Source organism: Phaethon lepturus, unplaced genomic scaffold (assembly GCF_000687285.1).
Source record: "Phaethon lepturus isolate BGI_N335 unplaced genomic scaffold, ASM68728v1 scaffold14566, whole genome shotgun sequence".
NCBI lineage: Eukaryota > Metazoa > Chordata > Aves > Phaethontiformes > Phaethontidae > Phaethon > Phaethon lepturus.
In genome coordinates, this window is record NW_010544420.1 from 66,980 (window position 1) to 94,396 (window position 27,417).

General features: G+C 40.1%; 1 protein-coding gene across 1 annotated transcript in view; it reads left to right on the plus strand.

Moving 5' to 3' along the window:
* LOC104622030 (hemicentin-1-like) overlaps positions 1 to 27,417 on the plus strand; it is a gene marked incomplete at its 5' end in the record, with an annotated part of 153,062 nt that overhangs the window by 64,564 nt on the left and 61,081 nt on the right. The window contains 16 exon segments of the mRNA XM_010288684.1: positions 1,301 to 1,477; positions 4,192 to 4,343; positions 5,110 to 5,233; positions 8,964 to 9,139; positions 9,442 to 9,538; positions 11,612 to 11,734; positions 13,424 to 13,585; positions 14,323 to 14,604; positions 15,869 to 16,036; positions 19,372 to 19,485; positions 23,046 to 23,132; positions 23,549 to 23,740; positions 24,485 to 24,658; positions 25,769 to 25,882; positions 27,313 to 27,415; position 27,417. The exon segment at position 27,417 is cut by the window's right edge and continues 39 nt beyond it. Coding sequence (XP_010286986.1) covers positions 1,301 to 1,477; positions 4,192 to 4,343; positions 5,110 to 5,233; positions 8,964 to 9,139; positions 9,442 to 9,538; positions 11,612 to 11,734; positions 13,424 to 13,585; positions 14,323 to 14,604; positions 15,869 to 16,036; positions 19,372 to 19,485; positions 23,046 to 23,132; positions 23,549 to 23,740; positions 24,485 to 24,658; positions 25,769 to 25,882; positions 27,313 to 27,415; position 27,417 — 2,246 coding nt within the window.

The window sequence follows — 27,417 nt, forward strand, 5'->3', positions numbered from 1 at the left end:
GGATATAAAAATACCATGTTAATATGAGAATAATTTTCTGATTGTACGGCAAAACTTGGGGAATGGTGTATAACTAATATCTTATATCTAGTATAGCAAGAATATCAGCACAAGAATAACAAGTTTATTCTTGTGCTGATGATAGTCCCATTTTCAGAAGAAAGGTATTACTGATTTTCAAGTGAGCATCCAGGTTCATCTTCTCTACCTCTTTAAGAATTAATTCGCAGCGAAGTATTATTTTCTAGAATCATTTATACCTGTATAAAACAAAATCTGAAATTATTTGGGGGTATATGTAAAATGTTATGAAAACTTAAGGATTTATATCCATTTTGCGCTCTTTTTTTTTTTTCATCAAATTGCCAGTTATTTTAGGACTGGCAAATGATTAAAATTATGGAGTTCATATGACTTACATGATAAAATCAGTTTGTTCACCTCTTCTATGTATGATGTGATGCTACAAACTAATGTCAAGGTATGATCCTAGCTAAGAAAAGTGATAGCACAGCATCACACTCAAAAAGAAGGAAGCTTTGCATGCAGTCTTGTTCATCAGTCAGGCCAGATTACTTCTTGAATGTGTGTCTTTCACAGAAAACTTGCGTGCTACAGAAAATGATGCAGTAAGTAGCAGTTTCCTCCAACTGAATAGTGAAGTGATGCCAGTAAAGCATTAGTTACACATTCTGTTGATGGAGGGTGCCATCTTTTGGCTGAGATGCAAAAAAGTCCTCAAGATTTTGTTGCTATACAAATTTCTTTTGGAGTAATAGCAGTTTTCTGGGCTTTACTTTCAGTTTTTCAGTCTGCCAGTTGAAGTTTGATTTGACTGCTTGCATTTTGATTCTGTAAACTTTCCCAGGTGGTTCAGCTTAATGTAGCAACACTTTAGGGTAAAAGGTAAAAAAATGATATATATCATATTATTGCATATTTTTAAACAGCTGCTGTTGACCTTGGTATGAGATAAGTAAATCCTCTATGAGTATGCGTTGTATGATAATTTTTTAACTTCAGAACATTTTTTCATAAATAGATGGTGCACATGGATGATGGTGTCAAGTTTGCTGTTGAGTTCTCTAGGCATAGTCACTATTTTGCACAAATGTTACCGATTTCCTCATTTCATAGTTACTTTTTATTGTTATTGATTATGATTAATATTGATATGGGTTTGTAAATGTTGTTGTTATGTATCTGAAAACTTAGGTGGAAAGTTTGAAGACTGTTTGGCCTCATTGTTTGTAATGGGGGTATTTTTGGCAACTTTTCCATCTTTCCTTTCATTGTGCAGCTATCGCGTGGTACAAAGACGATCGTCCACTTACCAGTGCTGCAAGTGCCACTTTTCTGAACAGAGGGCAGGTTCTGCAGATTGAGGGTGCTCAGATCTCTGACACAGGCTTTTATAAGTGCGTGGCTGTCAACACAGCGGGCACAGCTGAGTTGTTTTACAGTCTTCAGGTTCATGGTAAGTATTAGAAAACTTAGGAAAACACCTACATGCGCTTTCCTAGTCTCAAGTCCACTTGGCGTCACTCGCGACGCCATAATACTGGAAGAGATACAGCAGGGGTCAGAGGGAAGAAAATTCACTCTTCTGTTTTTCAGTGACAATCATAGAACAGCTTGGGTTGGAAGGGACCTTTCAAGGCCGTATAGTCCAACCCCCCTGCCATAAGCAGGGACATCTTCAAGCAGTTCAGGTTGCTCAGAGCCCCGTCCAGCCTGACCTGGAATGTTCCCAGGGATGGGGCATCTACCACCTGTCTGGGCAGCCTGGGCCAGGGTTTTCTTCATTGTGAAAAATGTCTTCCTTAGCTCTAGTCTAATGAAGGATCTAGTCTAAAGAATACATGTTTTGAATTAGGAAAATGTGGTAAGGGATGTCAATTCTAGGAAGACTAAGCAGAGACACCAGATTTGTGGAAGAGGTATTTATGTTATCGCTTCAGCAATTTGGAAGTCCTTGCAATTGCTGGGGTTTGCTGTAGATGACTTTAAAGCCCACAGTAGATAAAGAAAGGACAAAGATCAAATGCTCTTTCATAATCCAAGAGTTTTAAAGAAAAATGTACTGTGTCTAATAAGATGAAGTGGAAGTGTGGGTGTTTGCAGACATGAGACACCTGATCAAAAGCCAAATTGGAGCTTTTCCACTGATTTCAGTGGCTTTTGGATGGGGCCGTAATCCAAATTCTTATCTTTGATACATGCATATGCATGTAGCTGGTTTTCTGTGGGAGTCTTCCATGCAAAACTGTGACCCAAATTTGGCACAGTGTCCCCAGCTGAGATGCACGCAGAGTATGTAGTTCCTATTAATGTTAATTAAGAAATGATGAGTTGGGCAGTACATTTCCATGGGATTAATGACCGTCATGGGAAAAACTGATGGCTCAAGACGTGGTCAAGGCAATTAACCCCACCTAGTGATTAATTCCCAGGAAATAGTTAGAGCCAAGGTCATTATGGTCAAACCAAAAAATGAAAAATAACTCCTAAGTATATGCGTGTCTTTTTATGGGTGGCGGAATTTCAGCGGATATGTCCCGAGTTTTCTAGGGAACTAATACTTTCTGACTTGGGCACGTAAAAATGTTTCCTCTCTCAGAACAGAGTATATACAGTTGCAGCCAGAACTAATTGCATCAAAGGAAGATGAAGCACCTATCCCTGAACCTACTTCATTCAGCTTGTGTCGTGCCAGGCTTACAGTGAAGGGCTTTTTGAATTTCCCATGAACAAGTTTATCAGCCGGGCTACTTAGACTTCATGAGTTTGAGAAGAGAAAACTTGAGTTTTGTGCTTTCTTAATAGTGGCAGCACGAATGACTACTTAATGGAGAACAGACTGAAGTGTCAAGTACAGAAAGTTACGCTGCATTGACTGAAAGCTGCCCTAGATTTCTGCAAGGCAGTTGGCGTTGTGAGTGAGCGCCTACGGTGGTCCATTACTGGTTGTATGCAACAACTTCCATTGTTAATAGTGTTGTGGATGCAGTAGCTGTGGTAGAAATTATCAGATCATTTTTTGCATTAAAAACAATGGTTGATACTGCAGGCTTAACATTAAATAAAATTAAGCAGGCCTACTGAAAGAAGCAGGTTGAATTCCAGTTTAGTATTTTCATGTGATTTCATTGTATTAAGATGTTTCCACTTCTTTTTCACCGCTATAACTTTTTCGGGCATTTGAAACCAGTGGATTCTATTGTAGTGAAATAGGGGAATTGTGTGCATGTCTGCGGGGGAAAAAACAAGATTATAAAATCACACTTGCTTTTTTCCTGCCATTTCTTCTATTACTGGAATTTATCTAAGAGTAGGTAGCCTGAGCTACAGGCTGTTAGAGGTTGCTGAATTTATTAATCTTATTTTCAGTACAGAATTTTATACATTTTTTTCCCTCTCATAGGGTATGTATGAGTAGATCACACCATTCTCATCTCTTTCTAAGAGTGACTTTAAGTATTAAGTTTTGTACTGATACTGACTGTAAAGCTTTATTACTAAGTTATTAGTGGTAGGAGCAAATAAAATTGTTTTGATTCTCCTGGTAAATGAAACATCTCCCTTCTTTAATACTTCGTGTCTCCCTTTTTAACATAGCTCTACAAAATTTGCTAGACTGTATACCTCTAGTAAGTGTTTTGAGATGTTCTATTAAGATGTTTTTTATTATCAGACAGGCAGATGTTATACAGTCTGATCTGGTAAACGTTCACATATGCTCTGCAAGGCCAATTTATTACTCTGTGTTATGTATTTGCTTTGTGCAGTTTATATGATAAACTCCTCTAATCCCCACCACTCTTAATGCCTTTCACAAGTTCTAAAGGAATATTATAAAAGCTTGAGGGAATATTTTCGGGGTTTAGGTTACAGTTCCTGGGTTTCGCAGCTGTCCTCTGGGCTGTGGGCGCAGTCCTGCTTACCTTGCTCACAGTAGTTTCATTGAGGTTATCTGACTGCTTATGCAAGGAAAGAGGGGGATTTGGCACGGAGCCTACAAATGACAAGAGTTCAGTAGGAGTAACATGAGAAATCTTTCCAACAATGTAGTGCTTTGCAGAAAGAGAAATAATGTCCAAAAGTAAGCGGCCCATTTAGTTTCATTGTTATTAATACTCTTACGTAGCTGTTTCAGCTTTGTTTGCCTTTTTTTTTTTTTTTCCCCCTCAGTCCCACCGTCAATCTCGGGCAGCAGCGACATGGTGACAGTGGTGGTGAATAATCTGGTGCGACTGGAGTGTGAAGCGAGAGGCATCCCCGTGCCTATTCTGACATGGCTAAAAGACGGTAGCCCTGTTTCCAGCTTTAGCGACGGACTCCAGGTGCTGCCTTCAAATCCTGCTGTCTGTGCTGTTTCCTCTTGTAGCAGGAGACTTTTAAACCGGTGCAGTTTAGTGGAACAGGATAAGTTAGAGGATTTGGAATGAAAGTATAAGGCCATTTGCTCTAGGTTATTGATGAAAGTTTTTAGTAATTACTGTGTGAAGTGGAAGATAGGGAGATACTGAAATAAGATGGTCCTTTCAACTGATTTCATGCCGAGTAAGGATTTGTGTCAGTAAATTTTTCACTTATTGGCAAGAAAAGCAAATTGGACCATAGTCCTATGCTGAAGAGATCTGTAGACTCAACATCATGTAATATCTCATTACATAAAATAGTAATTGGGGGGGAGGGGGAAGACCCCTGATGTTAGGAGCTATTTCCCAGTTAAAAGCAGCAGGTTTTTGAAAGCTAATTTTATGACCTGAAAGAAAAGAGGGGAAATTTGTATACTATGGGGACAACTCAGGGCACAGACAATATGTGTGACAAATATTTGAAACTGGTAAAAGGTAAAATGTCCAGATCCTGCAAAGGCTTGTGAATGCCAGGAGTCCCTATGGACTTGCATGAAGTTAGACTTGTGTTTGTGCAGGTCTTGATCAAGAGAGAACAAGAGACTGCAAGGAAGAGCATAGGGAAGAGAGAGATGGTGGGAATCAGTGGCAAAACAAGTATTTCGTTTTGAAATGAAGCCTAATGGTTCTCTCTGCTTGTGTTTTACATTGAAGCATGTATTCTGAATGTGTCGTGCTTGTATTGCAGGTTCTGTCTGGGGGCCGAGTCTTGGCATTGACTAGTGCTCAGATCAGTGACACAGGAAAATACACTTGTGTTGCAGTGAATGCTGCAGGCGAGAGCCAGAGAGATATCGATCTCAGAGTTTATGGTGAGATTTTCTGACAAATCTCTGATTTTTTTGGTCAAGAGAACTGTTCATGGAGCTTTAATGAAACGCACTGTGGCCCAGACCTTTAGCAACATTGAATAAAAACGGTTCCAACTCATAATGAAAGGCAAAGTGATGAGGAGGGGTATGTGTGTGCAAGTAAAAATATATATACACGTACACATTTATTAAAGTATGTATGTGTGTTGTTCTGTTTATCCTTGAAGAAATGTAGCTGCAACAGTGAGTTTATTTATAAGTTTAATACAGAAAGGCTCATTTATAAACTCTAGGAGAAGAAAACTGTTTGTGTAAAAAACCATGTAGATTCCACAGGCAGAAGATATTATTGGGGCCAGAGCTGAGTTGTCTTTATTGAACCAGAATGAGTCCCTGTGAGTTTGCCATACTTCATCCTGATCTTTTGTAGCTTGTATTAAGCTGCCTTTTCATATTGTGTTCTTGGAGATCATTGCTCATGTGCAGCTATCAAGGAGCATGACATACTGCCAGGAGGAATGCCAGGGAGTTTGCCTGTAGCGAGTTTTAAGTTTCCCTGGGCAGCTGAGCGGTTTTGTACACCAGTGAAATGAGGATGAACAATGATTTGCCATTTGGGTTTGGAAATCTTATGGTACCAGATGTGGAGAGAGGGTTTTGGAACTGAAGAACCTTTGTAGTTTTGCCTCTACTTTCAGTGGGTCTGTGGAGGGAGAACAGCTTTGGGTCTGCCAATCTTGAGCTTTATGGCAACTGTAAGCAGAAATCTGGAAAATCTTGCAAGAGAAGCAGAAGTTTGGATGTTTTCTAAGGTGAATAGGGACAGCTGGCCAGGTTATTTCTTTTTGAGTTTGGCTTTCAGAATGGACTTCCTTGTAAATGCGCTGTGGTTAGCCTACTCGTGACTTGAGTCATGGCTACTTTTGCATCTGCCGGAGGCAGTTGAGAAAGTCAGGACTCTGGCATGGCAAGCAAGCCCAAGGTTAATGTGGCTGGAACATTTTATGCCTAGGGCAAGGAATATCAAGGTCCCTTTTGGAGATTGAGGTCAGGTGTGTATGCATATGTAACCACGCAAGTGGCCTGGATAGATTTATTAGTTCTCTCTTATTTTCTGGAACCTCTGTCCATTTTAGCTAGATGAAATTTAAAAAGTCAGTTAGAAGTTTTGTATGTTTAAAATTACTGTTTTATTAGAAGCTGGCCAGGGTTGAGCTTGGCTGCAGTGCCATCGAGTGAGGCTGTCACCAAAAAGTAATATTACTCTTAGGACTTGCCTCGTCTGGGTAATCTAATTAAGAAGTCACAGGAGGAAAACAACTTGGAGTGCAGCTGGAGCCGAGATGGTTAGAAATGTGCGGTGTGCTGAGCCAGCCTAGGAGTTGGAACAAGCTGGTAACATAGTTACCGTGCGCATAATTAGATTAATTTTAAACCCTGTTCCTTCAGAAACAAATGCTTTAGTGTCTGTCTCTCTATGTTTCATAAACTCATTTTCCTTTTGAACACATTGCAATTCATTTAGCTGAGAGGAAAAGTAATTGGTGGAAAAGTATTTGGAAATAAATTTGCCTTCTGCAGTAATGGATCAGCTTCCAATTTTCAGTTCCACAACACTCGTAAAGAATCTGGGCCTTTGTGAATTCTACAAAGAAAGTAAGATAAACAGATTTTTTTTCAGTTACTGTATTTCTTATCCAGAGAGACCAGACTTTTCCCTAAATTATTTCCAAACTGTGAAATCAGCCGCTCTGCTTAGTACTTCCTGTGCAAGAAAAACAAAGCTTTATTGTTAATGTTATTTTTCAGAACATCTTGAGAAATCTGTTGCTGGTTTACTGAGTACCACTTTGGGCCATTTTATAATCTCACGTGTGCTAATTAATTTAGTATCTTTTTGTTCAGAATGAAGCCCAGAGTATTTCTCACAGACAGTCCCACTGCTTCCATTCTTACCCCGATAGTTTGTGCAACCAGAAATGCAGTTTCTGGAGTAATGGATTGCAAAACAAAAAAGTGAAGGAAACAGGACAATAAAGGGGTTCTCATATTTAGCCTTGGTCAGCTTTTTTTGGGCAAACTGAAGAGTCTTAGTACACAACAAGCATGAAAATCCCACTGGATATGTGTAACCAGACAAAGTAAATCTTGCTAGGAGAGTTTTGGTTTTGTAAATCTTTTAATTGTGGGTATTCTGTTGCATTAATGTCAGGAGTTTACAATGAATGTGCTTTATGTTTTTAAACAAGAAAGAAAAAGGAATCCCTATGGGTTGCTTTAAGGACTTTAAGAAGATATATGCCATTAAGGGCCTGAACAGGAATTCTCTTCTGGATCGTCCTGGAGTAAAAGCACTTCTCGAGTGCCCAGTAAAAGCACTTCTCTCTGCAGGTGGCTGTAGTCACCTGCTAGTGATGCAAAGGAAGGGACCTGGCTTGCTCTGGTGTGCGTGACAAGCGCTCCCAAATCCGGTCTCACCGGCTCTGATCTGGGAAAGAGGCCCCCCGGTAGAGCTGGCGGTAAGCAGCAGCAATGCCGGCGTGGTGGCCTGCGCCACTCGTGCTGTTTTCCAAGTCAGCGCGCATCTGGCAGTGAAATAATTTAAAACTCTTAACGTGGCAATATCCTGCCAAGGACTCAAAGCTGCCTGGGGAGTCCCAGAAGATTTCCTCTGACCGACGATACAGCATGCCGCTACCAAAGGACATTCAGTTCAGCCATGAATATTGATACTAAGCTGTGGATGGCAAACAGTGGTCGGTCTTTGATCTTTTCATTTAAGCTCATCTTCTCAGTCTAATATTTCCTCCATATTCTTTTCGACTCCAGCCATGAACACTTTCCCCATGGAAAATCGCTGACTTGCTGCGGTGCAAGGTTTAGTTGGTTTGGTTTTCTGACTGTGGAAACACAAATAAGTTTAAAAATGGGGGGGAAAAAGTGCTTTTTCTTAAACCTTGACACTGTTCAAGAACAGCTAATGGGCTTCAATTTAAACATCCAGAAGCTTTTTTTTTTCTTTTACACAGAAAACTTTCATTCCAAAAGCTATTTTTTACCCTATAATTTGGAAATAATGATGAGTTTATCACTGAAACTAGTACAAATCTAAATATAGTGCTCAGTGCCAACAATTGCAATAATTAGCAAATACCACACAAAACAGATAGACAGTAAAGTAATTGTAGATTATGACTTGATTAAGTCATTAACCCATTCACTTGGCTGCATCCATGTAAGTTCTCATTCTGTCTTCTGTATTTGGCCATCTCTGGACTTCTTGAAGTCAGGGTTGTCCTTAAAGCCAATTATCCATCTTGGCACTGTCTGGAAAAGCTTAAAGACATTTTCAGCTTCTGTGTCTGATTATTATCTTGTGAATCTTTTCACTCATCAGCTTTTTTTTTTTTTTTTTTTTTTTTACCCCATTCTTTATATACTGGTGATTTTCTTTTCTAGCTATATTTCAAGTATTTTTCTGTCTTGGCTTATCTACGTGGTTTCTCTGTAGCTGATGTTTCATTGACATATATCTTGTGTAGAGGATATTCTGTAAATAACAAAAATTATCCCACTGCTTTTTGTGATACAAAGGAGACTCCAGTTGTGTGTCAGAAAGGTAGTAACTGCCATTTTATTTTTGTGAAGTGGAGACTGTTAACGCCACGGTATGTTTACTCTGGGAAGTCTGCGATGCCCAAAGGCCCTTTGTTTTGATGTATCGCTGTAGTTCCACCGAACATCATGGGAGAGGAACAAAACGTCTCTGTGCTCATCAGCCAAGCAGTGGAGCTGCTCTGCCGGAGCAATGCTATTCCCCCGCCCGTGCTGACGTGGCTCAAGGACGGACGACCCTTGCTGGAGAAGCCAGGTCTTGACATCTCTGAAGATGGGAGTGTACTGAAGGTAAACTGGGCAGTCAGGCTCCGGCAGCGATGGCTTTCTGGGGCGTATACCCCCCACGAAGGCACCGGATACCCCTTACCTTCTGGATAGTATTAGACTTCTCTGGTGTGATAGAGAGTAGTGGGTGAGGAGCGAGGGAGGTCACAGACATCCAAACGTTTGTGTACTGATTTTGCAGGAGTAATGCCGTATTATTAGAGACACAGATGTAAAAATAAAAATTGAAAGCTGAACACCCTCTCCCTGAAATTGCATGTGTAACGATGTAAGAAGAAGAAATCCAGGTTTTCATTTCTTCCTAGATTGAAGGAGCTCAAGTACAGGACACTGGCCGTTACACTTGTGAAGCGACAAATGTTGCTGGGAAAACTGAAAAGAACTATAATGTCAATATTTGGGGTAAGATTTATTAAACTTATTCCAGGATTGGGAACGGAGCTCAGAGTGGAATTATGATGTGAGACACTAAAATCTTCTGTACTTCATAAACACTTAATTGCTGAGATTCATGCAGGGAGATGTTGTTCTATTTGCTGTAGTTTAACAGTCCCAAGAAAGTGCACACATTTTCCAAATTGCTTTGATTTGGTTCTAAATTAATACTAGCTACTTCATAGGCCTTTGTCGGGCTGGGTTTGCATGTGTGATAGTTGTTTATAAGTAACTGGTTTTGTATCCATAGATCCTATTTGTGCTCTCTAATGTCATTTAAAGTAACTTAATCAACTTTCCACTTTTTTAAATGCTGAAGCGTGGAAATTCAGGTAAATAAAAGCTTGTTTACCTAGCTTTATTTGCTCTGCAAAGTTATCAGCGCTGAATCATAAAAATAACTTCAGTAAAATTTTTCTGTGGCTAAATGATGAATGTGGCTTAGGACATTTATTTTAATAATTGATCTTGAGTGTTTTTTTCTGCACCATCATTTTCTCCCCATATGCAAATTGAAATGTACCTTTTTTGCTATTATAAATTAATTTCTTGCTTTGAAATCACAAAACTAGAATTATCTGACGGGGTTTGTAATGATAAAACTGCAATTTTTAGCACCAAATTCTGTCATTATTTATTAAAAAGAAACATTCCTGGTGTTTAAATTAGAGGTGGACATTGTAGTACTGTGCAAGACGATGCAATTTTCCTGCTAAAGCATGTACCTATTTAGTATGCATATCATCTTCATCTCTCAGCTCTCCTTCCCTGGATTTGTAAGATCCGCCGTGTTGCGGAGGACCTTTGCTGCTGGAGGGATATGGATTTGTTCTTTTGTTTTGAGAGCATTTCAGCAGGGTTTTGAGAGGAGGGATAATTCTTTGCTAGTTAACAGCTTTGATGGAATAAGCTTAATAGAAACCAAAAGTTGCCTGTGAAAGTCATCTGTGGTTAACTGTTTAGAATTATAGTCTTTGTTTACACCCAGGGACTAAAAGTCCTGCTTGCCATATTTTTAAGTTTTAAATCAGAAAATATATCCTTCTGAGGATTGGTGAGGTCCCGAGAGCTAACTCTAGTTCCTGGAACCAGCCCGTGTGCTAAATGCGAGATGTACCTCCGTAGAGAACGGCACAAATGTTTCGACTAGAAGCAGGACAAATAGAGGGTTGCAGCCAGTACAGCACAATGAAGCTCTTTGCAGTTAGTCGTTTTGAAACCCGTACATCTGGTTGCTGCTAAATAAAGAGATTAAAGTGTCAGAAAGAGAAGCTGTCTACTGTCACGTGCATTAAAAATGTGCTGGATAAGTTACTAATTAGTGAGATTTTATTCTCCAGGTTCAGCCTACATTCTCCTCTGCTTCTTTTGGTCTCTTTTCAAGTGTTACCTACACCATTTTCATCTGATGAAAATGGTTCCCCCATTTCAAGAATGCAGTTATTCCTTCCCTAGTGACTGAACCGACGTTCTTTAAGGCTTTGAGAATCAGAGTGAAAACAGTGGTCCCTTCTGTCTGCGACTGGTTTACAGTCACAGAGCTGGAGAGCAAAGCTGGCACTCTGCTAGAGTAGGGCAATCGAAGGGATGGGGTCCTTAGTGTTGGATGTGGCAGCCAGCGTGTTGTTGCAGGAAAAACTCAAAGGAAAAATTGGGGCTGAATTTTAAAAGTCACTTTCTGACTAATGATGGTATCTGTAGGTTTAAGAGCTAAGGCCATGAATGAGGCAGGCTCTTGAGAGTTGGAGTCAGTTTACATAATTCACGGAAAGGGCTTCGTTCTGTGAAGTCCATTCAAAAGGCAGCCAGAAATAGAGCCTGTGCATGCACAGACCTCGGGGGCTGGAAGGACAGATGCGACCGTTCCTAAGTGTCTTATTCTCTACCCAGGATCTGGTTTGCATTGTCAGCAAGAGACTATAGTCCTTGTCCTATTATGCTCTAAAGCAATTACAAATTTGTATGAGGGTCATTTGGGTCTTGCTGTTGGCTGATAACGTTTTGTTTCAAATGCTGCAACTATTTGGCATTTCTTTTCAGTGTCACCGAGTATTTACGGCTCAGAGGACATCTCTCAACTGACAGTAATTGAAGGGAGCTTGATAAGCCTGATATGTGAGTCTAGTGGCATCCCACCACCCAGTCTTACCTGGAAAAAGAACGGTGAGTAACTGTCCATTGTCCATTCTATAAAGCAAATGTGGTAATTCTGACCTGCCGGTTTTTCCTTTTTCCTGTGAACATTTTAGATGGTGCATTCTGAGGAGTTCAAGCACGGCAGATACCTAAACAGTCCTGATATTGGGTAAAATGGACTACAGTAGTAGATGATTCCCTTCTCTCTAACTCACCTCTACTTGGATTAGGTGTCATTATTCCTAAAGGTGTGCAAGAGAAGCACAGTGAGCTGACTTAAAAACAGACTGTGAAGCACTTAACCCCTCTCAATATGCTTATTTACCACGGTGCAGCAAGACAGCGTCAAAACTGAGTTGTGGATCCCAGCCAGCTAAGTCCTGTGATGTTGAGTTGGGGGTCTCTGCCCCCCATGATCCACTGCATAACATGGACATAGTCTCCAAGTTTGCAGCCATGGCGTACTGCCCAGTGATGAAAATGTGTCTAGTTGTAGTAATTGCTTACCGAACCTTTCTCTCATCCCATCGTAATATTTAAGAGTAGTCTGCACACCTTTTTGCTTTAGGGGTTAAAGTAACAATGACAAACACCTTCTTATGAAGCAGGAGACGAAAGCAGGTATTTTTAGCACCTTCTTTTCAGCATGGACACATTAGACAAAGTAAGGTGTTGAACTCTTCCAGTATGGTAATCGTTGTGTTATTAATCAATCTTACCTATTCATCTCTGTCTTTCTAGACAGCACAATTCAGTGTGGTATGTGCCTGCCTTAATTAATTTTGGCTTGTGGAAAGAGCAGATTTTAATTACAAAACACTTATTTCTAATGCATAAAGTTTTCAGAGAAAATGAAGTTTATCACGTTCTTTTTAAACCCTGTCTCCTGGAAGCCAAAAAGGTATCGTGTGACATTCTAATAATGTACTGCAGGGCTAAAGTATATACACTTAAATGGCAGAAAGGCAACTTGAAGCTGTTGGCAAGTCTAGAAAGCAGTGCAATTTCACATGTTACTTGAAAGCGAGATTTTCCACTACTTTTGACATTTGGTGCACTTGTCCATAGAGAGGTTTTTAAATGCACAAGTGGGAAATGAAAATTCAGCTTGTAAGAATTATCAGTGGCAGATGTATTCTTTCTGTCACAAAGTCTCCCTGCGGTCTGTAAAGATGAAGATAGTTTCCTACCCTGAGGTCTCCAAGATTGAAAATTCTGCTCAGAGAATGCAGTATTATTTTGCTGTCATGCTTCCGCCGAGGATTTCCTGGGCGGAAGTCTATGTGCGTGCGTTGTGTGACACACGATACGCAGACGGTCCGGCTGTGCAGACTAAATTACATGTTTCTACGATGTACTGCACCGGCTGCGCCGGGTGAGACGATTATATACTGGACAATGAGTCGGATTTTACTGAAAATGTTGAATTTGCTTCTCAGTAGAAGTGTCCAAGACTTTCTGGGTGGAGGGGAGTGTGGTGAGAGTTACTGTGCTTTAGCTCAGGCTGGTATATGTTGTGAAGTCAGCAGCTGATATGGGAAGCCCTCAGAATCTGCTTGCATGAAGTTTCTGATGTTCAGGATAACTCTGACGGAGCAGCTCTAAAATGGACAATTGTGCAGCTCAGTGATTTTTAAATAGCCAGGGGACTTTGCAGCACCTGAGCAAGCTCATTACCGCTTTCTCGGTTTTTATCTGAAAGAATGTCTCTTGCAGGCTCTCCGCTGGTGCCTGACCTTCCTGGAAGGGTACGGATATTATCTGGTGGCAGACAGCTACAGATTTCAATTGCTGAAAAGTCTGATGCTGCATCTTATGCTTGTATTGCTTCAAATGTAGCTGGAAGCACAAAGAAAGAATACAGTTTGCAAGTGTACAGTAAGTTACCATGAACAATTCTATAGTTCCCTAGTTCTGAAGTAGAGTTATGCTACGAAAGTGTTATCAGTACAAGTGCAGGATTTTCAGAGAGTAATGTCTAGCTATAGGACAATTTCAGGGCACTCTGAGGAGAATGTTAAGTAATTAAAATTTTCACACCTTGGATTTGGAGCTTGATAAGACGTTGCATATACCTGCTGAAAGTGCATTTGACCACAGAGGATTATGAGGATGTAACCCCTTCAGTGTAACATTACTGTAATGCTTCTTGTCACCATGCTGTAGTAGTGATGACAACTAATTAAACTTAGATTTTTCCAGTTTTACTGCAAATTCTGTATTTCAGTCAGGAATAAAAGGTATTTTTAAACAAGAGAAAGTCTTCGAAAATCTGTAGGGATTGACAACTATTCTAAGCATTTGAGGCAGTCTTTTTTAAATTTAATTTTTTTTCCTGTTTGCATTTTAAAAACTACCTGTAAGTTACATTTTAAAAAACATGTTTACTCTATGGAGTGGGAGAGAGGAGATTATTTGTCTTTTCCCAGCCCTGTGGAAAATGCTATGAATTGCAGAGTGCCCCTAACTGATTTGTCAGCAGTAACCCACAGTAACTGGTCTTGATGAAAATGCTGATCTGGCAAACTTGATTGCTGTTCTGTTCAGAACCAGGTGGAGATCCTGAAGTGTAGCTTTCAGTTGACTTCTGAACTGTGTTTCTTTTTCTTTCATAGTTCGACCGACTATATTAAACAGCGGGAGCCACCCATCGGAAGTTGTCGTCACCCAAGGGAATGAAATTTCCTTGGAGTGCAAGGTACACGGCACTCCAGAACCAGCAATAACGTGGATGAAGGATGGGCGTCCGCTGGTCAGTGGAGGGAATGTAGCGATACTTCATGAGGGCCGCTTTCTTCAACTGAAAAATGCCCAGGTGTCAGACACAGGCCGCTATGTCTGTGTCGCTGCCAACGTGGCAGGGCTGTCTGATAGAAAATACGATTTAAATGTTCATGGTGAGTAGGTGCAAAATGAGGCAGACGTAACGGAAACAAATTAGACCTTTAAGTTCATCAAAGGACGTCTAAGACATAGTTGTGTGGCTAAATGTACCACCTGTATCTATTGCAGGCGTTACGTGTGGTGCAGGTTTAATTGCAGTGTTACAAAAGAAAAATCCAAATCCAATTCTATAACTCCTGAATATTTTAAAATCTTACCTCTGTCCCTGTTAATATCACTCCCCAGTTGCTCCATCTCCTGAGAGGGCGAAAACCATGATACGATATAATTTTATTCAATACTGGGGTGGGTGTCATGGTGGGAAATACTCTTGTGGGAGATAGAAATCCGGGTTTAACCGAGAACACCCTGCTAGTGGCTGCAACCAGAGGACAGTTACCTGAGGATAGCCAGTATCTCAAGTACCTAATTATCAGGTTCTCTCATTTTGCAAAATCAGAAGAATTTGAAGATGGTACCTCCAACTATAATTCATCTCTATAATTTGAGTTGATGGAATTATCAGAACATCCCATTATCTTACAGCCACTGTAATTCTTTTAGATGTGATCTTTTACGCTCCATTGAACACTGAATATTAAAGTTTTACTGAAAGTAATCACAGGAATTCTTATTATTGAAAATGAGAGGCCTAAATTATTTACCAGTTTTATTTTAGTTGGGGTTTTTTTTTTTATTATTTGGAATGTTTGCTGTACTGTATTATCAAACTTCTGAGTAGTAAAAAGAAACTTTAAACCTCCTCAAGCTGCTCAGAGTGCTGGAGGATGTTGGTCAATTCTTGACCCCAGGCTTTATGTTCTAAAGTATGAACTGTAGAACTGCAGAAAGGCTTCCAAAGTGGAAATATTCTTATCCCTAGGTAAGAAAAGCGAAAAATAAATCTGTGGAGTTATTTTAATAGGGAGTTGTTCTTTCTATTAGAAAAAGCATGTAATTCTGTGTTAGAATTTTCCCTACTGTTTCATTAGATACCAGAAATTATAATCAGCATAGAATGGACAGGACTACTATAAACTGTTAATCGCTTGGAATCTTAAGCTATAAAATAAAGATAATACAACTGATAGAATTTAATTTTAATATTTCCATGCAGTTGAACAGTAGGAAATTGTCATTAATGTATAGTATTAAATGTCTCAGTTTTGTAGCTCTTCACTTGCCAAGCTTATCTTCAGTGAATTATTATTTGGATGACAGAACGTTTTAATTTTTATTTGTTCTGAAGTATGGCTTTTCTTTACCTTTGTTCTGTAGTTCCTCCAAGTATTGCTGGTGACCTGCAGACGCCTGCAAACATCAGCATTGTGGAGAAGAATCCCATCTCTCTGGTTTGTGAAGCTTCAGGAATTCCCTTGCCATCAATAACATGGCTCAAGAACGGATGGCCTGTCACTTTGAACAACTCGGTGCGAATCCTCTCAGGTACAAAAGCTGTAGTTATTTGGGGGGGAAAAAAGGGGGGGAGGGGACGGGGGTGAAGGGCTTTCTGTCTCTATAGTGCAGGTATTTCACATGAAAGAAGGTTTGGTTTAATCACCTGTAAAGACAAGGAGAGAACAGAAACTGTTATTCAGTGCCAAGCTTTTCAGTCAATGGGGTCAGATTGGCTGGAGTGCCTGGTGAATAGCTAATGTAAACTTTTAAAGTTGCTCCCAAACTTTATGTGTACGGGCCAAAGCTGTGGAACTATTTGGTCTGTGACGTGGAATAAGCCGTTATTCTGGCTGGTAGTGTATGTTAGTCTAATGCTTATTTCCAGAAATACGTCAGATGGTAACATCTTGCTTGTCAGTGCCAATACGTATACTGCATCAGCTCTCTCATTCAATTAGTTTTCTCCACCTCTTCCTCTTCACAGTTATTTTACCCTTTAAAGATGAAAAAACTTTGCGAGAATGAATACGTATGACAATAAACAAAACACATCTTTCATTTCTGTGGGTCTGTATATAAAAACAAAGGGAAACCTGTCCATGAGCCTCAGAAATTAATGCATGTAAATATTTACTGGCCTTGGAGATAACTGAATCTGATCTTCAGAATGTCATCTAGTAAAAGCTGGAATTAGGTGATCAGTCAAAGACGTCCCTTGGGTTTACAAACGGAAAATGCGCACCAAGCAGGCAAGATGTTTTGTGTTGACTTCATGGGCTGGGGATCAGCTTTGTGGAGTGTGTAGAAGTAATAAAGTATCTGGTTACGATTGAGATGTATAGACGACAACTGAGATGTTTCTATGATCGTGGGTTTGCCACTCATAGCTAGAAATCTCATGAAAATAGGTTTTGATGAAGTTTCTGATACTCTGACACAGCCACCATATAAAGCCAAGCCATCCTACAGCATGAACACAAGAAAACTATCAGACAGGTAAAAGAACTGGAAGGTGTTTAGAAGCTCAGCTAAGACTGGATTTGAAGCTGGAATTTTTCAGGATTTTTTTCATTCGTGTAGCTTTTAACAGGTAGTCCTGTCTTCTGCTTTCCCATTTTTACTTCTGGCACGTGGGAAAAGGGGTGGGTGTATGATTATTATCCGGTGTAAATCTGACTATCTGAGTTGGTATGCATGCCTTTTTGCCTGAAGTTGCCATCAACAAAAATAATTACTTCTGGGCTTGATTGTTTCTGTTCTGTCTGTTGATTTCTACACCCACACTAATATCACCACCCGGATTGCAGAGTCAGGAAGGGTGAAAGACAAAAAGATGTTTATTGTCTCTGAATGTTAGCTGCAGTGGGAGTGGGGAAAGAGGCCAGAACTCAGTGTTTTGTTTTCCAGCAAACTTTGTGCAGTTCTTTAGAAGACTACACATTGTGGTAGTAAACTGTATCCAACATGGCATTTGGAACTTTATTTCTGCCTGAGCAGCTGTAAAAAAAAAAAAAAAAAAAAAAAAACAAAAACAACAACAAAAAAATCCCCCTCTTCAAGTAATTTAAGAGGTAAAATACTTTCCCAAAGCAAGATCTTGGTTCTGTTGATTGAAAACATACTTGGCATTGCAGATGATTTAAATGTGTGGACACACTGCTGGCAACTTTGAATCTGTTAATTCAGATGCTACGCTGATGTTTCCGTGTGGTGGTGCTTCCTACATATCCTTTTAATGGTTCTTCCTACATCCTATAGAAAAAAATGCTTTCCTTGCTGAGCATGCATTAAGCTGCAAACTAGCTTTAGGAAGGAGAAAAGCTTTTATTAAGTTTTAGCTCAGTGTAGAGAACTGTATCCTGCCTCAGCGCTGGAGCCTTGGGTGTGCGAGGATGGGATACCATAGGAGGTTGCAGTCTCCTGCAGGCAGATACCTGTTCCGTTTTGCTGCCTGTATGTCTTTGTTCAGGGTATGAATGGGCGAAGGGATCAGGGTGACATGAGTCTGGAAGAACTGAGCCTTCCTCAGTCTCACAGTACTCCCTCCGGCAGGTAGGATTCCGTGGGCACATCCATCAAGCAGGTCACCGGTTTCTTCCTTCAAAGCACATGACCAAGAACATAAATTTCTGGGCTATATGCCAATAGTGAGACCCTGTGGGGTAGCTGCAGGCAGGACACGCACAGTTCAGACGTGATGTACTGTGTGGTAATGACTGCTAATGTGAGAGCTGCTAATGAGAAACTGGGAAAGGCTGAAGGGTGGCCACCACGTTTGTTTCACGCTTAAACGCTCACTGATGTTTGTTTTGCTGTTCCTCTGCCGAGAAGGAAGCAAAGAGGAAATTATTCTGCTAGGGCAAAGCAGGGATATTCTTGGTGCTTTGGTCAAATATAATTGCAAATCTTCTTCCTTTTAAACTAGCATGCCTGTGCAAGGTGTTCTGACAACTGCTCTGCTGTCGTGTTAGGAGAAGTATGTTATTTAAAACATTATGTGTAAACCAGTACTGTTGTCACCAGTTATTATTGACAGCACAATTAATACAAATGCTAAAAGAGAGGAGTGAAATTTTATTCCTTATCTGTACATGTGAAAATACCTTTATGGGGTGTTTGTATGTGTTTATAAGAATAAACTTCTGTGTTTTACGTGTTACCCCCGCCTCCCTGATGTGGCTTTATTATCTTCCCTGGATCATCATCTTGATTCCCAGTATAGCAAAGTTCATGTGAAGAAAAGTCCTGCTGTCTGAGACACCGTATTCTGCCCAAATTTCCTGCACAGAAGTAGGTGCACAAATCCTGCATATTGCCAACACGGCGTTCCTGCCACATCCGCAGTGTCTGCACTGATCAGGGAATTACATCCACGCTGTCCCGCTGCGTGTGGTGTGAGTGACCTGTGTGGAGCAGGCTCGATTTTCCCTGCGTGAACTCTGCAGATGTGTCTCGAAGTTTTCAGTGATTGTTCTGGTTGGTCTTTGTCTTCCTCCAGAAATGCTCTGAAAAACGTCTGAATGCCTCAAAGTTCACTTACATGTAATTTCTGGAGGAAAGAAAAGGGAAGTGTCAGGGTAGTTTGGAAGTTACAGACTAGAAAGAACAGCATGATCAAAATTAAACACGGATCTAAAAGCACTGAGGAGCTGAGGGCCTGAGCAGACATACAGAAATGATGGAGCAGGAGTAAGGCCAGTTGCTTTCCTTTACTGTTCAGCAAAACAAAGTACATGAAAAAAACCGACCACACTAACAAAATTTACAGCTGTGAATTCAACCAAAATGTGAAAAAAAAAATCAAGAGTTAGCACAGACAATTTGGGAGCGTATTGATTGGAGCAGGACTTCAATGCCTGGATGTTTTTTGGCTTTCTCCTCAGGGGGCAGAACGCTCCGTTTGACACACACGAGTGTAGCAGATGAAGGTCAGTATACTTGCGTAGTGACCAATGCTGCAGGAGAAGTGAGGAAGGATTTTCACCTTTCTGTTCTGGGTAAGCACGTGATAATTTTTGTTACAATAGAAGATCATCAGGGATTCTGCTGTATAGTTTGCTGGTGTTTTAAAAACTATGCTGACAAAACGTATGTCCTTAGGCAAAAAAAAAAAAAGGGCATTTGATAACATGATCAGAAAATCGGGTTTTAAAGAGAAGTTACTGCTATTAGTTACTGCACAGAAGTTACTGTGAATTTGCTGTTTGTTTGCTTTTTAAAATTAAGATTCTTCAGGCATAATTTGGAATAACTGACATCTACTTGTGTTTTGTGGTTGGTTTGGGTTGTTTTTCTGAAAAGGAACTGCATCAACATAACTTGCTTCAGTTATGTTGTTATTGCAGTTGGATAGCAGTCTGGGGGATGCCGACAGCCGGACTCCCATCCTCTCTTCTCTTTCTTGTTGCTCATAGCTTTACTCTCGCTTGGGCGTGATGAACAAGGTGAATCAGTTGTTAGGTGATCTGAAAAGGTGGGGGGGTTGTGTTTTCCTCCTCAGGTTAGTTTTCAGCCGGATCGGTTCCCTGCTGGTTCACCACGCAGCCTATAAATGCCAGTGAGAGGAAGAGGACAAGAGTGAGTGGTCAGGGGAATAATGCTATTTCTTTTGGTACCAGCCTGAGTTTAAGCTGCTTAAATCAAAAGAAAACTACGGTCCCAGGTAACCATATGAAATCCATGTGAACCCGTTGCATCTGATGCTCAAATGCAGAAAGGTGCAACCCCATATAATAATACTCCTGAATTAAAAGCAACATTGTTGTGCAGCAGTGGGTAGAATATATATATATCTGAGTGGCATGATGGTAATAATCTGTTGCAACAAAGATGTGAAGGCAAAGCCAAGAGCAACAGTGAAATCAAACACCGCAGCTGGAATTGTTTTTGCAAAGTAGAGATCTCTCGTTCAGTGGAAACCTTTAGTCAGTAGAGCCTTTGGTACTGCAAAGCATACAAACCAAGTGTGGCAGCATAACTTACGTAGACGAGGACTAGTACAGCAGGCTCTTTAGATGGCTATTTGGAACCCTTAATATGTAGTTTTGCCACATTACTTTTTTTTTTTTAAATGATGTTTTTCCCAGGAAATACTGCTTTTTGGTTTAGTAACGATTTGTTATTTTTATTAATAATTATCAGGCCTGATGCAGGTTGTCTTGCAGCATTTCTGTATATAATTTTCCTATGAGTTTCTTTTCTCTAAAGTGCTGAGCACTACCAGCTTCCCTTGCCTTCAGCTGACTTGGGCTCATTCAGCCTGTAAATGATAACTCACATTCATGTCCGTTCATGTTTATTTGATGAGCTCATGGAAGTGTAAGTCTGGTAGAATGGAAGAGATGGATAAACACTGAAAAGCATTCATTGTTTTAGTGTTTTCTTTGGAGGCTTTTAGTAGCAGCGTGTTCATGAGGGTTCTGGAAATCTCTCTTGCATAGGCTTTGTTTTCCTTGAAGAAAAATGCTCAGTGAAGCTGATTTCAAGTGGGCTAAGTGGAAAATTCCATTGTTCAGTCTTCTCTTCCCTCCCCCCTGTAATTTCTTTGTCTTTCTAGAGGAAAGTTACTGGAATGTGGCCTGATAGCAACAGCATATATTCACCATCTCACTGTAAATAGGAACCGTGCAGAAACATCCCAGCGTTTCTCTAAACTCGTGTAGGAGGTACAACAGGCAGGCCAGTTTGCATGGAGAGCTTGGTGTAATAAGCATTATATTTATATATTAGCAAAAAGTTTGGTGTGGCTTTGTCATATTTTCGAAATTAATATGTGTTGACATCTTACTGTGTTATTTTGGGGCCAAAGTGATGAGTTGCTCTGTTTGTTTATGAATAGTAACTTTTGGCCTGACTTAAAAGTCCTGAACTTTACGATTTTAGGTTATATTTTCCCCCACCTAATTCCTTCACTAGTTGATGTCTTTGTCTCATCATTCTTGGGCACTAGAACCCATACAAAAGTCTGTTTTGCATTGCTCGTACAGTCACAGCAGGGAATTTGATCATAACTGCATCAGAAGTTGGTGAGAGTGCCAGTACGGGCCATGTCTTCCTGCATGCGAAACTCTACGAACCCGCATCTGGCCATGTGTCCTGTTCAGAGGCCAACTTTTAGCCATGCTGAAGTAGTATCTTTGCCATTGCAGTCAAGTGAGATGCAAACATCTTTCAATTTTTTTTTTTCTTCTTCACTCTAGTTTGTACCCTTCATTAGGATCAAAAAATCTGGTGTAACATTATTTTTCTCTGTTGGCAATAAAATCTGCATGTTACCATGATTCTTATTTTTATAAAACTTTTGCTTCCAACTTAGTGGTAGATCACAAATAAGCTGCTAAATATATTTTAATTCTTCCATCTTTAGGGTTCCTGTCTAGGCTGAAGTTTGCATTTTGTAGAATTATTACAGCATAGTACCTGGCTCCCTAGTTTGACATTTTTGTTACAAAACTTGCCAAAATCTCTTGGACATTGGGCTTGTTTTCTTACAACTACAGGCCTCCTTTTCAACCAGTTGTATTCCATGCCTACTTTGATTCGTACTGCCATTTTCTTTTGGCCTGAATCTACAAATGCCTTCACTTTGAAAGAAATAGTTGGTCAGAGCTCTTCACCACCACAGCTACTCTCCAACACTTCATAATCTGGCCTCCCTCATCCAATAGCGCATTAGTCTGTGTAGTCCTGTTGACCAGGATTATCTGGAAACGAGTCACTGAGCGGTCAGCCATATAGTAAGAGTTCCCTTGTATTGGGTTAGCCATTTGGGGTGTGGATAGGTATTTTAAGAGTATGGTTTTGTCTTCTGTTTCCCTAAAGAAACATAGTTTGTACCACAGCAAGATGCCTCTAGATGTATGTAGTTTGTTCATCTGGTTGTGTGGAATTGGCTGTATTTGGTTAAAACACATGTAATGCCTTTACACAACATCCACTTGTTGGTAATCTATTGCACTGCTTTGAGCATTCTGGTAAGGACAAAAAACCCCACATGGTACGGGAATAGACAAGCTGACTCTTCTTTTAATAAATCAGTTCTTTCCCTCGAGTTCTAGATAGACGCTTTCAATTACTGTTGGAAAACAAACAACTCTTAAACTTAAGCACATGGTTTTGAACAAATAAATCACTTGCTGCTTAATATGGGTGATAGAACTTGTTTACAAACTTAGAAAGCCTGCTGGTGCATAAAATGAAACCTGGCCCCACTGACAAGTGGTCATCACCATTGCCCTACAGACCATACTACTCAGCACCCTGAGTATCTCTCTAGCTTTGAAGATGAGGTGAGTACTTTATGGGTCTGGGGTCCTCTCTTGCCCTTTTGTGGACTTGTATGGTTAAGGCGTGCAGTTAACAGCGGGCATATCTGTTGTCCAGGCAGGTTAGCTCTACACTGTCTCACATCTGAACCTGTTTCTGGTAGATCGGAGCTGTTCAGAGATTGGTGTGATTAAAGGAAGCACATGCCGAGACATAGCCTGAGTGTGCCTTTATTGTATTTAAATTGGTTGTAAGTAATACTTGCTGATGTTGTCGTCTTGTCTGTTTGCAGTGCCTCCAGGGATTGTGGGTGAAAATAAACTGGAAGATGTGAAAGTGAAAGAGAAGCACAGAGTTACCCTAACATGTGAAGTGATAGGTAAAAGTATACAGTATTACTTATATTTACTGATCAAACCCGTGGTGTTGATCATCATTGGTTTTGAGCACCATGTACTTAATGAAATTTTCAGTTCAGTGGACTTTTTAATTTTCACATTTAACCATGTATTATTATAGTAGGACTAAGCACTCCTCCTTATAAATGCTGTCTAAAAGGTAACCAAGAGGATAGTTGCTGTGGTATTTCTTCTCTAAAGGCCTGTGGAGTTTACGAGGAGGCATATATTGCTTCAGGAGATTCAAAGACTTTAGAATACATGTTCCAAAACGTCTCCCTAAAGGATGTATTTTTAAAGGGCATCTGAAACTGTATTTTTCTGTTTTTCAGAAATCTTGGCATATCCCAGAGGCTATGCAACAACTAATATTTGCAATTTTCTTCACTCCGTTAAGGGAACCCTGTACCACAGATCACCTGGATAAAGGATGGGAAATCTCTAACTGAGGATGAAGATCACAAGTTTTTGTCCAATGGGCGTTTCCTGCAAATCACCAATGCCCAAGTCACTGACACAGGGAGATACACATGTATTGCATCCAATACAGCTGGAGATAAGAGCAAAAGTTACAGTCTTAATGTACTCGGTAAGACAGCTGGGCTGGCTCTCACAGAGAAAATATTCATCCCCGGAAAAAACAGATAATCACACTGGAATTTTGTAGTACTTTAATTACAGTAGTGCTTAACTTGCCTGGCTACGATTAAAATGTCATAGCTTAATAACTGATAAATAATAATAGTTCAACAGAAACAACAGATCTGTGCTTTAGACAATATAGAGCTAGAAAATGCGGAGCTATACCAGGATGTTGTCTGTGTAGAATGAGCAGGACAGTACATTTGCTTATTGTAATTCAAGGAAGGAGTATCTGAAGAGCACTTCAGATTGTGATCTCTTCTTAAAAGCTGAAACCATCTGCACTTTGCTTTTTTTCATGACGGTTATTGCATAACCCAATGCAAACAATGGCGAGTTTGTTTTCAACATCCTCATTTCCTAGGCTCGTACCTCCTACCAGACCGCTGCTCACAGGATCGTCGAGCAGCGGGTCTGCCAGCTGCTGCGCAAGAAGTGGTGGCTGGCTTCTTGGTGACCCGCGTTTGACCAAGGCTAAGGGTGGATGGATTCCACGGACACGGGATGACCGTTGACTTTAGGACAAAACGTAAAACTAGATGAATGTTGTCTGGTTCTGGGCGTCAGTGCGCCTCACAGGAATGCCTCCCAGCTGTTTAAGGCTGCAACCAGATTCCTAGATTGAACAGGGAACAGAAAATTGGCTTTTCTTAGAGGTCCTGCCTCTGGTTAATGCTTTTGTTGTTCGTAGTGTCTCCAACCATTGTGGGTGCAGATGGCCATGGAAATGCAGAAGATGTCACTGTTATCCTCAACAGCCCCACATCGCTGGTTTGTGAGGCTTACTCGTATCCTCCAGCTACGATCACCTGGCTGAAGGATGGGAATCCTTTAGAATCAAACAGAAATATCCGCATTTTGCCAGGTAAATTTTTCGTTGTTATTGAGATATAACACTTTATTCTTTTATTGTTTAGTTTCCTGTTGTTTTTTTTTTTTTTGAAAAAACAAAGGATATATTTCTGTTAAGTGCAATGTTTGTACTTTTGCAGCACTTCCCATGACAATATTTTTAAGTGCTTCACACTTAACTGATGATGTATTTTATTTGTATGTGGGTATTTATCCTTTTTTCTCATAAAGCTAAACTATGGAAAACAGGTTCATTGGCGTTAATAACGAATGTAAATAACTTGAAATTAAGTCTGGAAATTAGATGCAGAGATATATAAGAAACAACAGTAGTAAGAAGAATGAGGTGACATTTTCCTAGGTCATTAGTGGTTTGCCATTTTTATTTGTGGAGTGATGCTTACCTACCACATCTATGGAGGCCGAAAGCAGGAACAAGTTTGCAGTTAACACGTGTTCAGAGGAAGAGTCGATATTGACAGTGAGGAATTGAATTACTACATGGAGGGGCAGCTTCAAGGAATGCAGTCTGGAAAGAGCTGCGGCCAAATTAAATAGTGAATCATCTCTGAGAGTGCAGGCAATACCAATCATAAATAAACAGAATACTATGGGAAGGAAATTGATGGATGTCAGTAGTTGTGGAGGCCACCTGAAGTCCTAAATCCCACCGATTCATTCATCTTCACACTTCTTCTCACATTGTGGCTGTTGCTTCTGTCCATTCTCCAGAGGGAGTTCAGGGTCTCTTCCCTGTGTGTGAATAGACTCTTTTTGCTTAATCTTACCGGTTATGCCTCCTTTCCCTTTTACTGTGAATGAAGTGCAGAACCCCACATCACTTTCTCCTACCTAAAATCTTCAAGAAATTTCTTGTACAGAACTATGTTAACAAATTTTCCATGAATCTGTAAGCAACAGGAGTTGTGATCCAAAGCTGGCCTGCAAATTATGCACTCATTTATTGCACAGGATACGTGGTGGTAAGCAATCAGATTTTCATGCTCATCTAAGGGCAGGATTTGGACCAAAGGGTTGAAAATATGCTGCAAAAACTATTTAAATAATTGGGAAGCTAGAGTATAACTTATTTATGTTATTAAAGAATTATGTCTTTTGGCAGGTGGACGAACCCTGCAGATTCTAAATGCACAGGAGGACAACGCTGGAAGATATACCTGTATAGCCACAAATGAGGCTGGAGAAACTTTGAAACACTATGAAGTGAAAGTCTACAGTATGGAAATACTTCTCTCTCTCTCTCTTTTTTTTTTTTTTTTTTTTTTTTTTTTGCATGCTTCCATTTTTTCCCCTTTGCAGTGTTACCCATCCTGGTGAATACAAGGATTTCTGTTAGTAGCTTTCTTTATCAAACTTCTGCAGTAGCTCATGGCATTGCTTGAAGAAAGACACTAGAAAAGTTTGCTGTTGTATCCCTTACAAATGCTGCTGTTGGGCTAAAAATCTTTGTAGCACCTGGGGGAAGACATTTAAGAAACATTGAACTCCATTTCTTCTGAAATGCTTTTTTGGTAATGATTTTCAAATCATTGTGCAGCACAATGGGAGATGTGAGCAGAGAATCTCGTGAGCAAAGAAACTATTTTAGAAAAAAGGAGGGGAGGGGACCCGTAACATCTAATGGGAAACTTTCTTGAGTAAGGTAAAACAGGAGGATACTATTTTTATATCCTTGCATAAAATACCATATGCACAAAAGCTTTCCCATTCGAGCCTTCCTGTCAGCACATTGTCCTTTGAACATCTGTGCCTAATACTCTATTTTAATGCTCAAACTCTTCATTATAGGCTCAGACAAGCATGATTTTTCATCTTTTTTTTATTTTTTTATTTCCTAGTCTGAATTGGAGTTTGATTTGCTCCCTCACAGTAGCCGTGCTGTTATTTTAATTACACTAAGTCCCTAATAAGTCCCTGTTAGATTCGGAGTAATGAGAAGATGACAAAAGAGTTCATTATTGAAGTACGGCTACGTAGCAACATAAAGCACCCCCCCTCAATGCCATTATAACTGTCAGTTATTACGGTACTGTAAGCATTAGGGAGAATTTGAAATTTCCCATTGAAAAAAGAATGGAAAATGCTTTGAAAGCATTTAAAATAATTTAAAAGATATTCTGTGACCAGGGTGCTGGGTAGCTTAAGAATTTTGAAATGTTGTTTTCCTTCTGATTCAGAGGGAAACGAGATTTTGCAACACTGGGATTTCAATGGAATGGAAATGTTGAGTTTTGACCAGCTACTCTGTGTGTGGACTTCAGTTCAAACACATGTTTCTGAGAATATCCATTAAAATGCTTTTTAATGACTTCAGTACACTGAACTTTATAGAATTCAAGCCAAACACATAATAAAGTGCTATAGCTAGGTAAGGCTGTAGTCAGGTTTGCATGTCTAAAACTGTTGAACACAGTTTTATATATTTTTATATAAAATACATATACTAAAAATACATTAAAATACATATATATGTATATGTATATATAAATAAAAATTCAGCTATGGGGAAGAGGTGGCTTACAGGGGGAATGCACTTGCTTTTCCTGAGCTTATCATTCAGGTTTTTGCTTTCTCCAGTTAATTTTGAAATGCTGCATGAGAGAGAAAGTCATGAAAGTCCCTCTCGCTCCCTTTGTTTTTGTGCAGTTCCACCCACCATTAACAAAGGGGATATCTCAGGGATGGGTCTGTCCCCTAAAGAAGTGAAGATCAAAGTAAACCACAGCCTTACCCTGGAGTGTGAAGCTCACG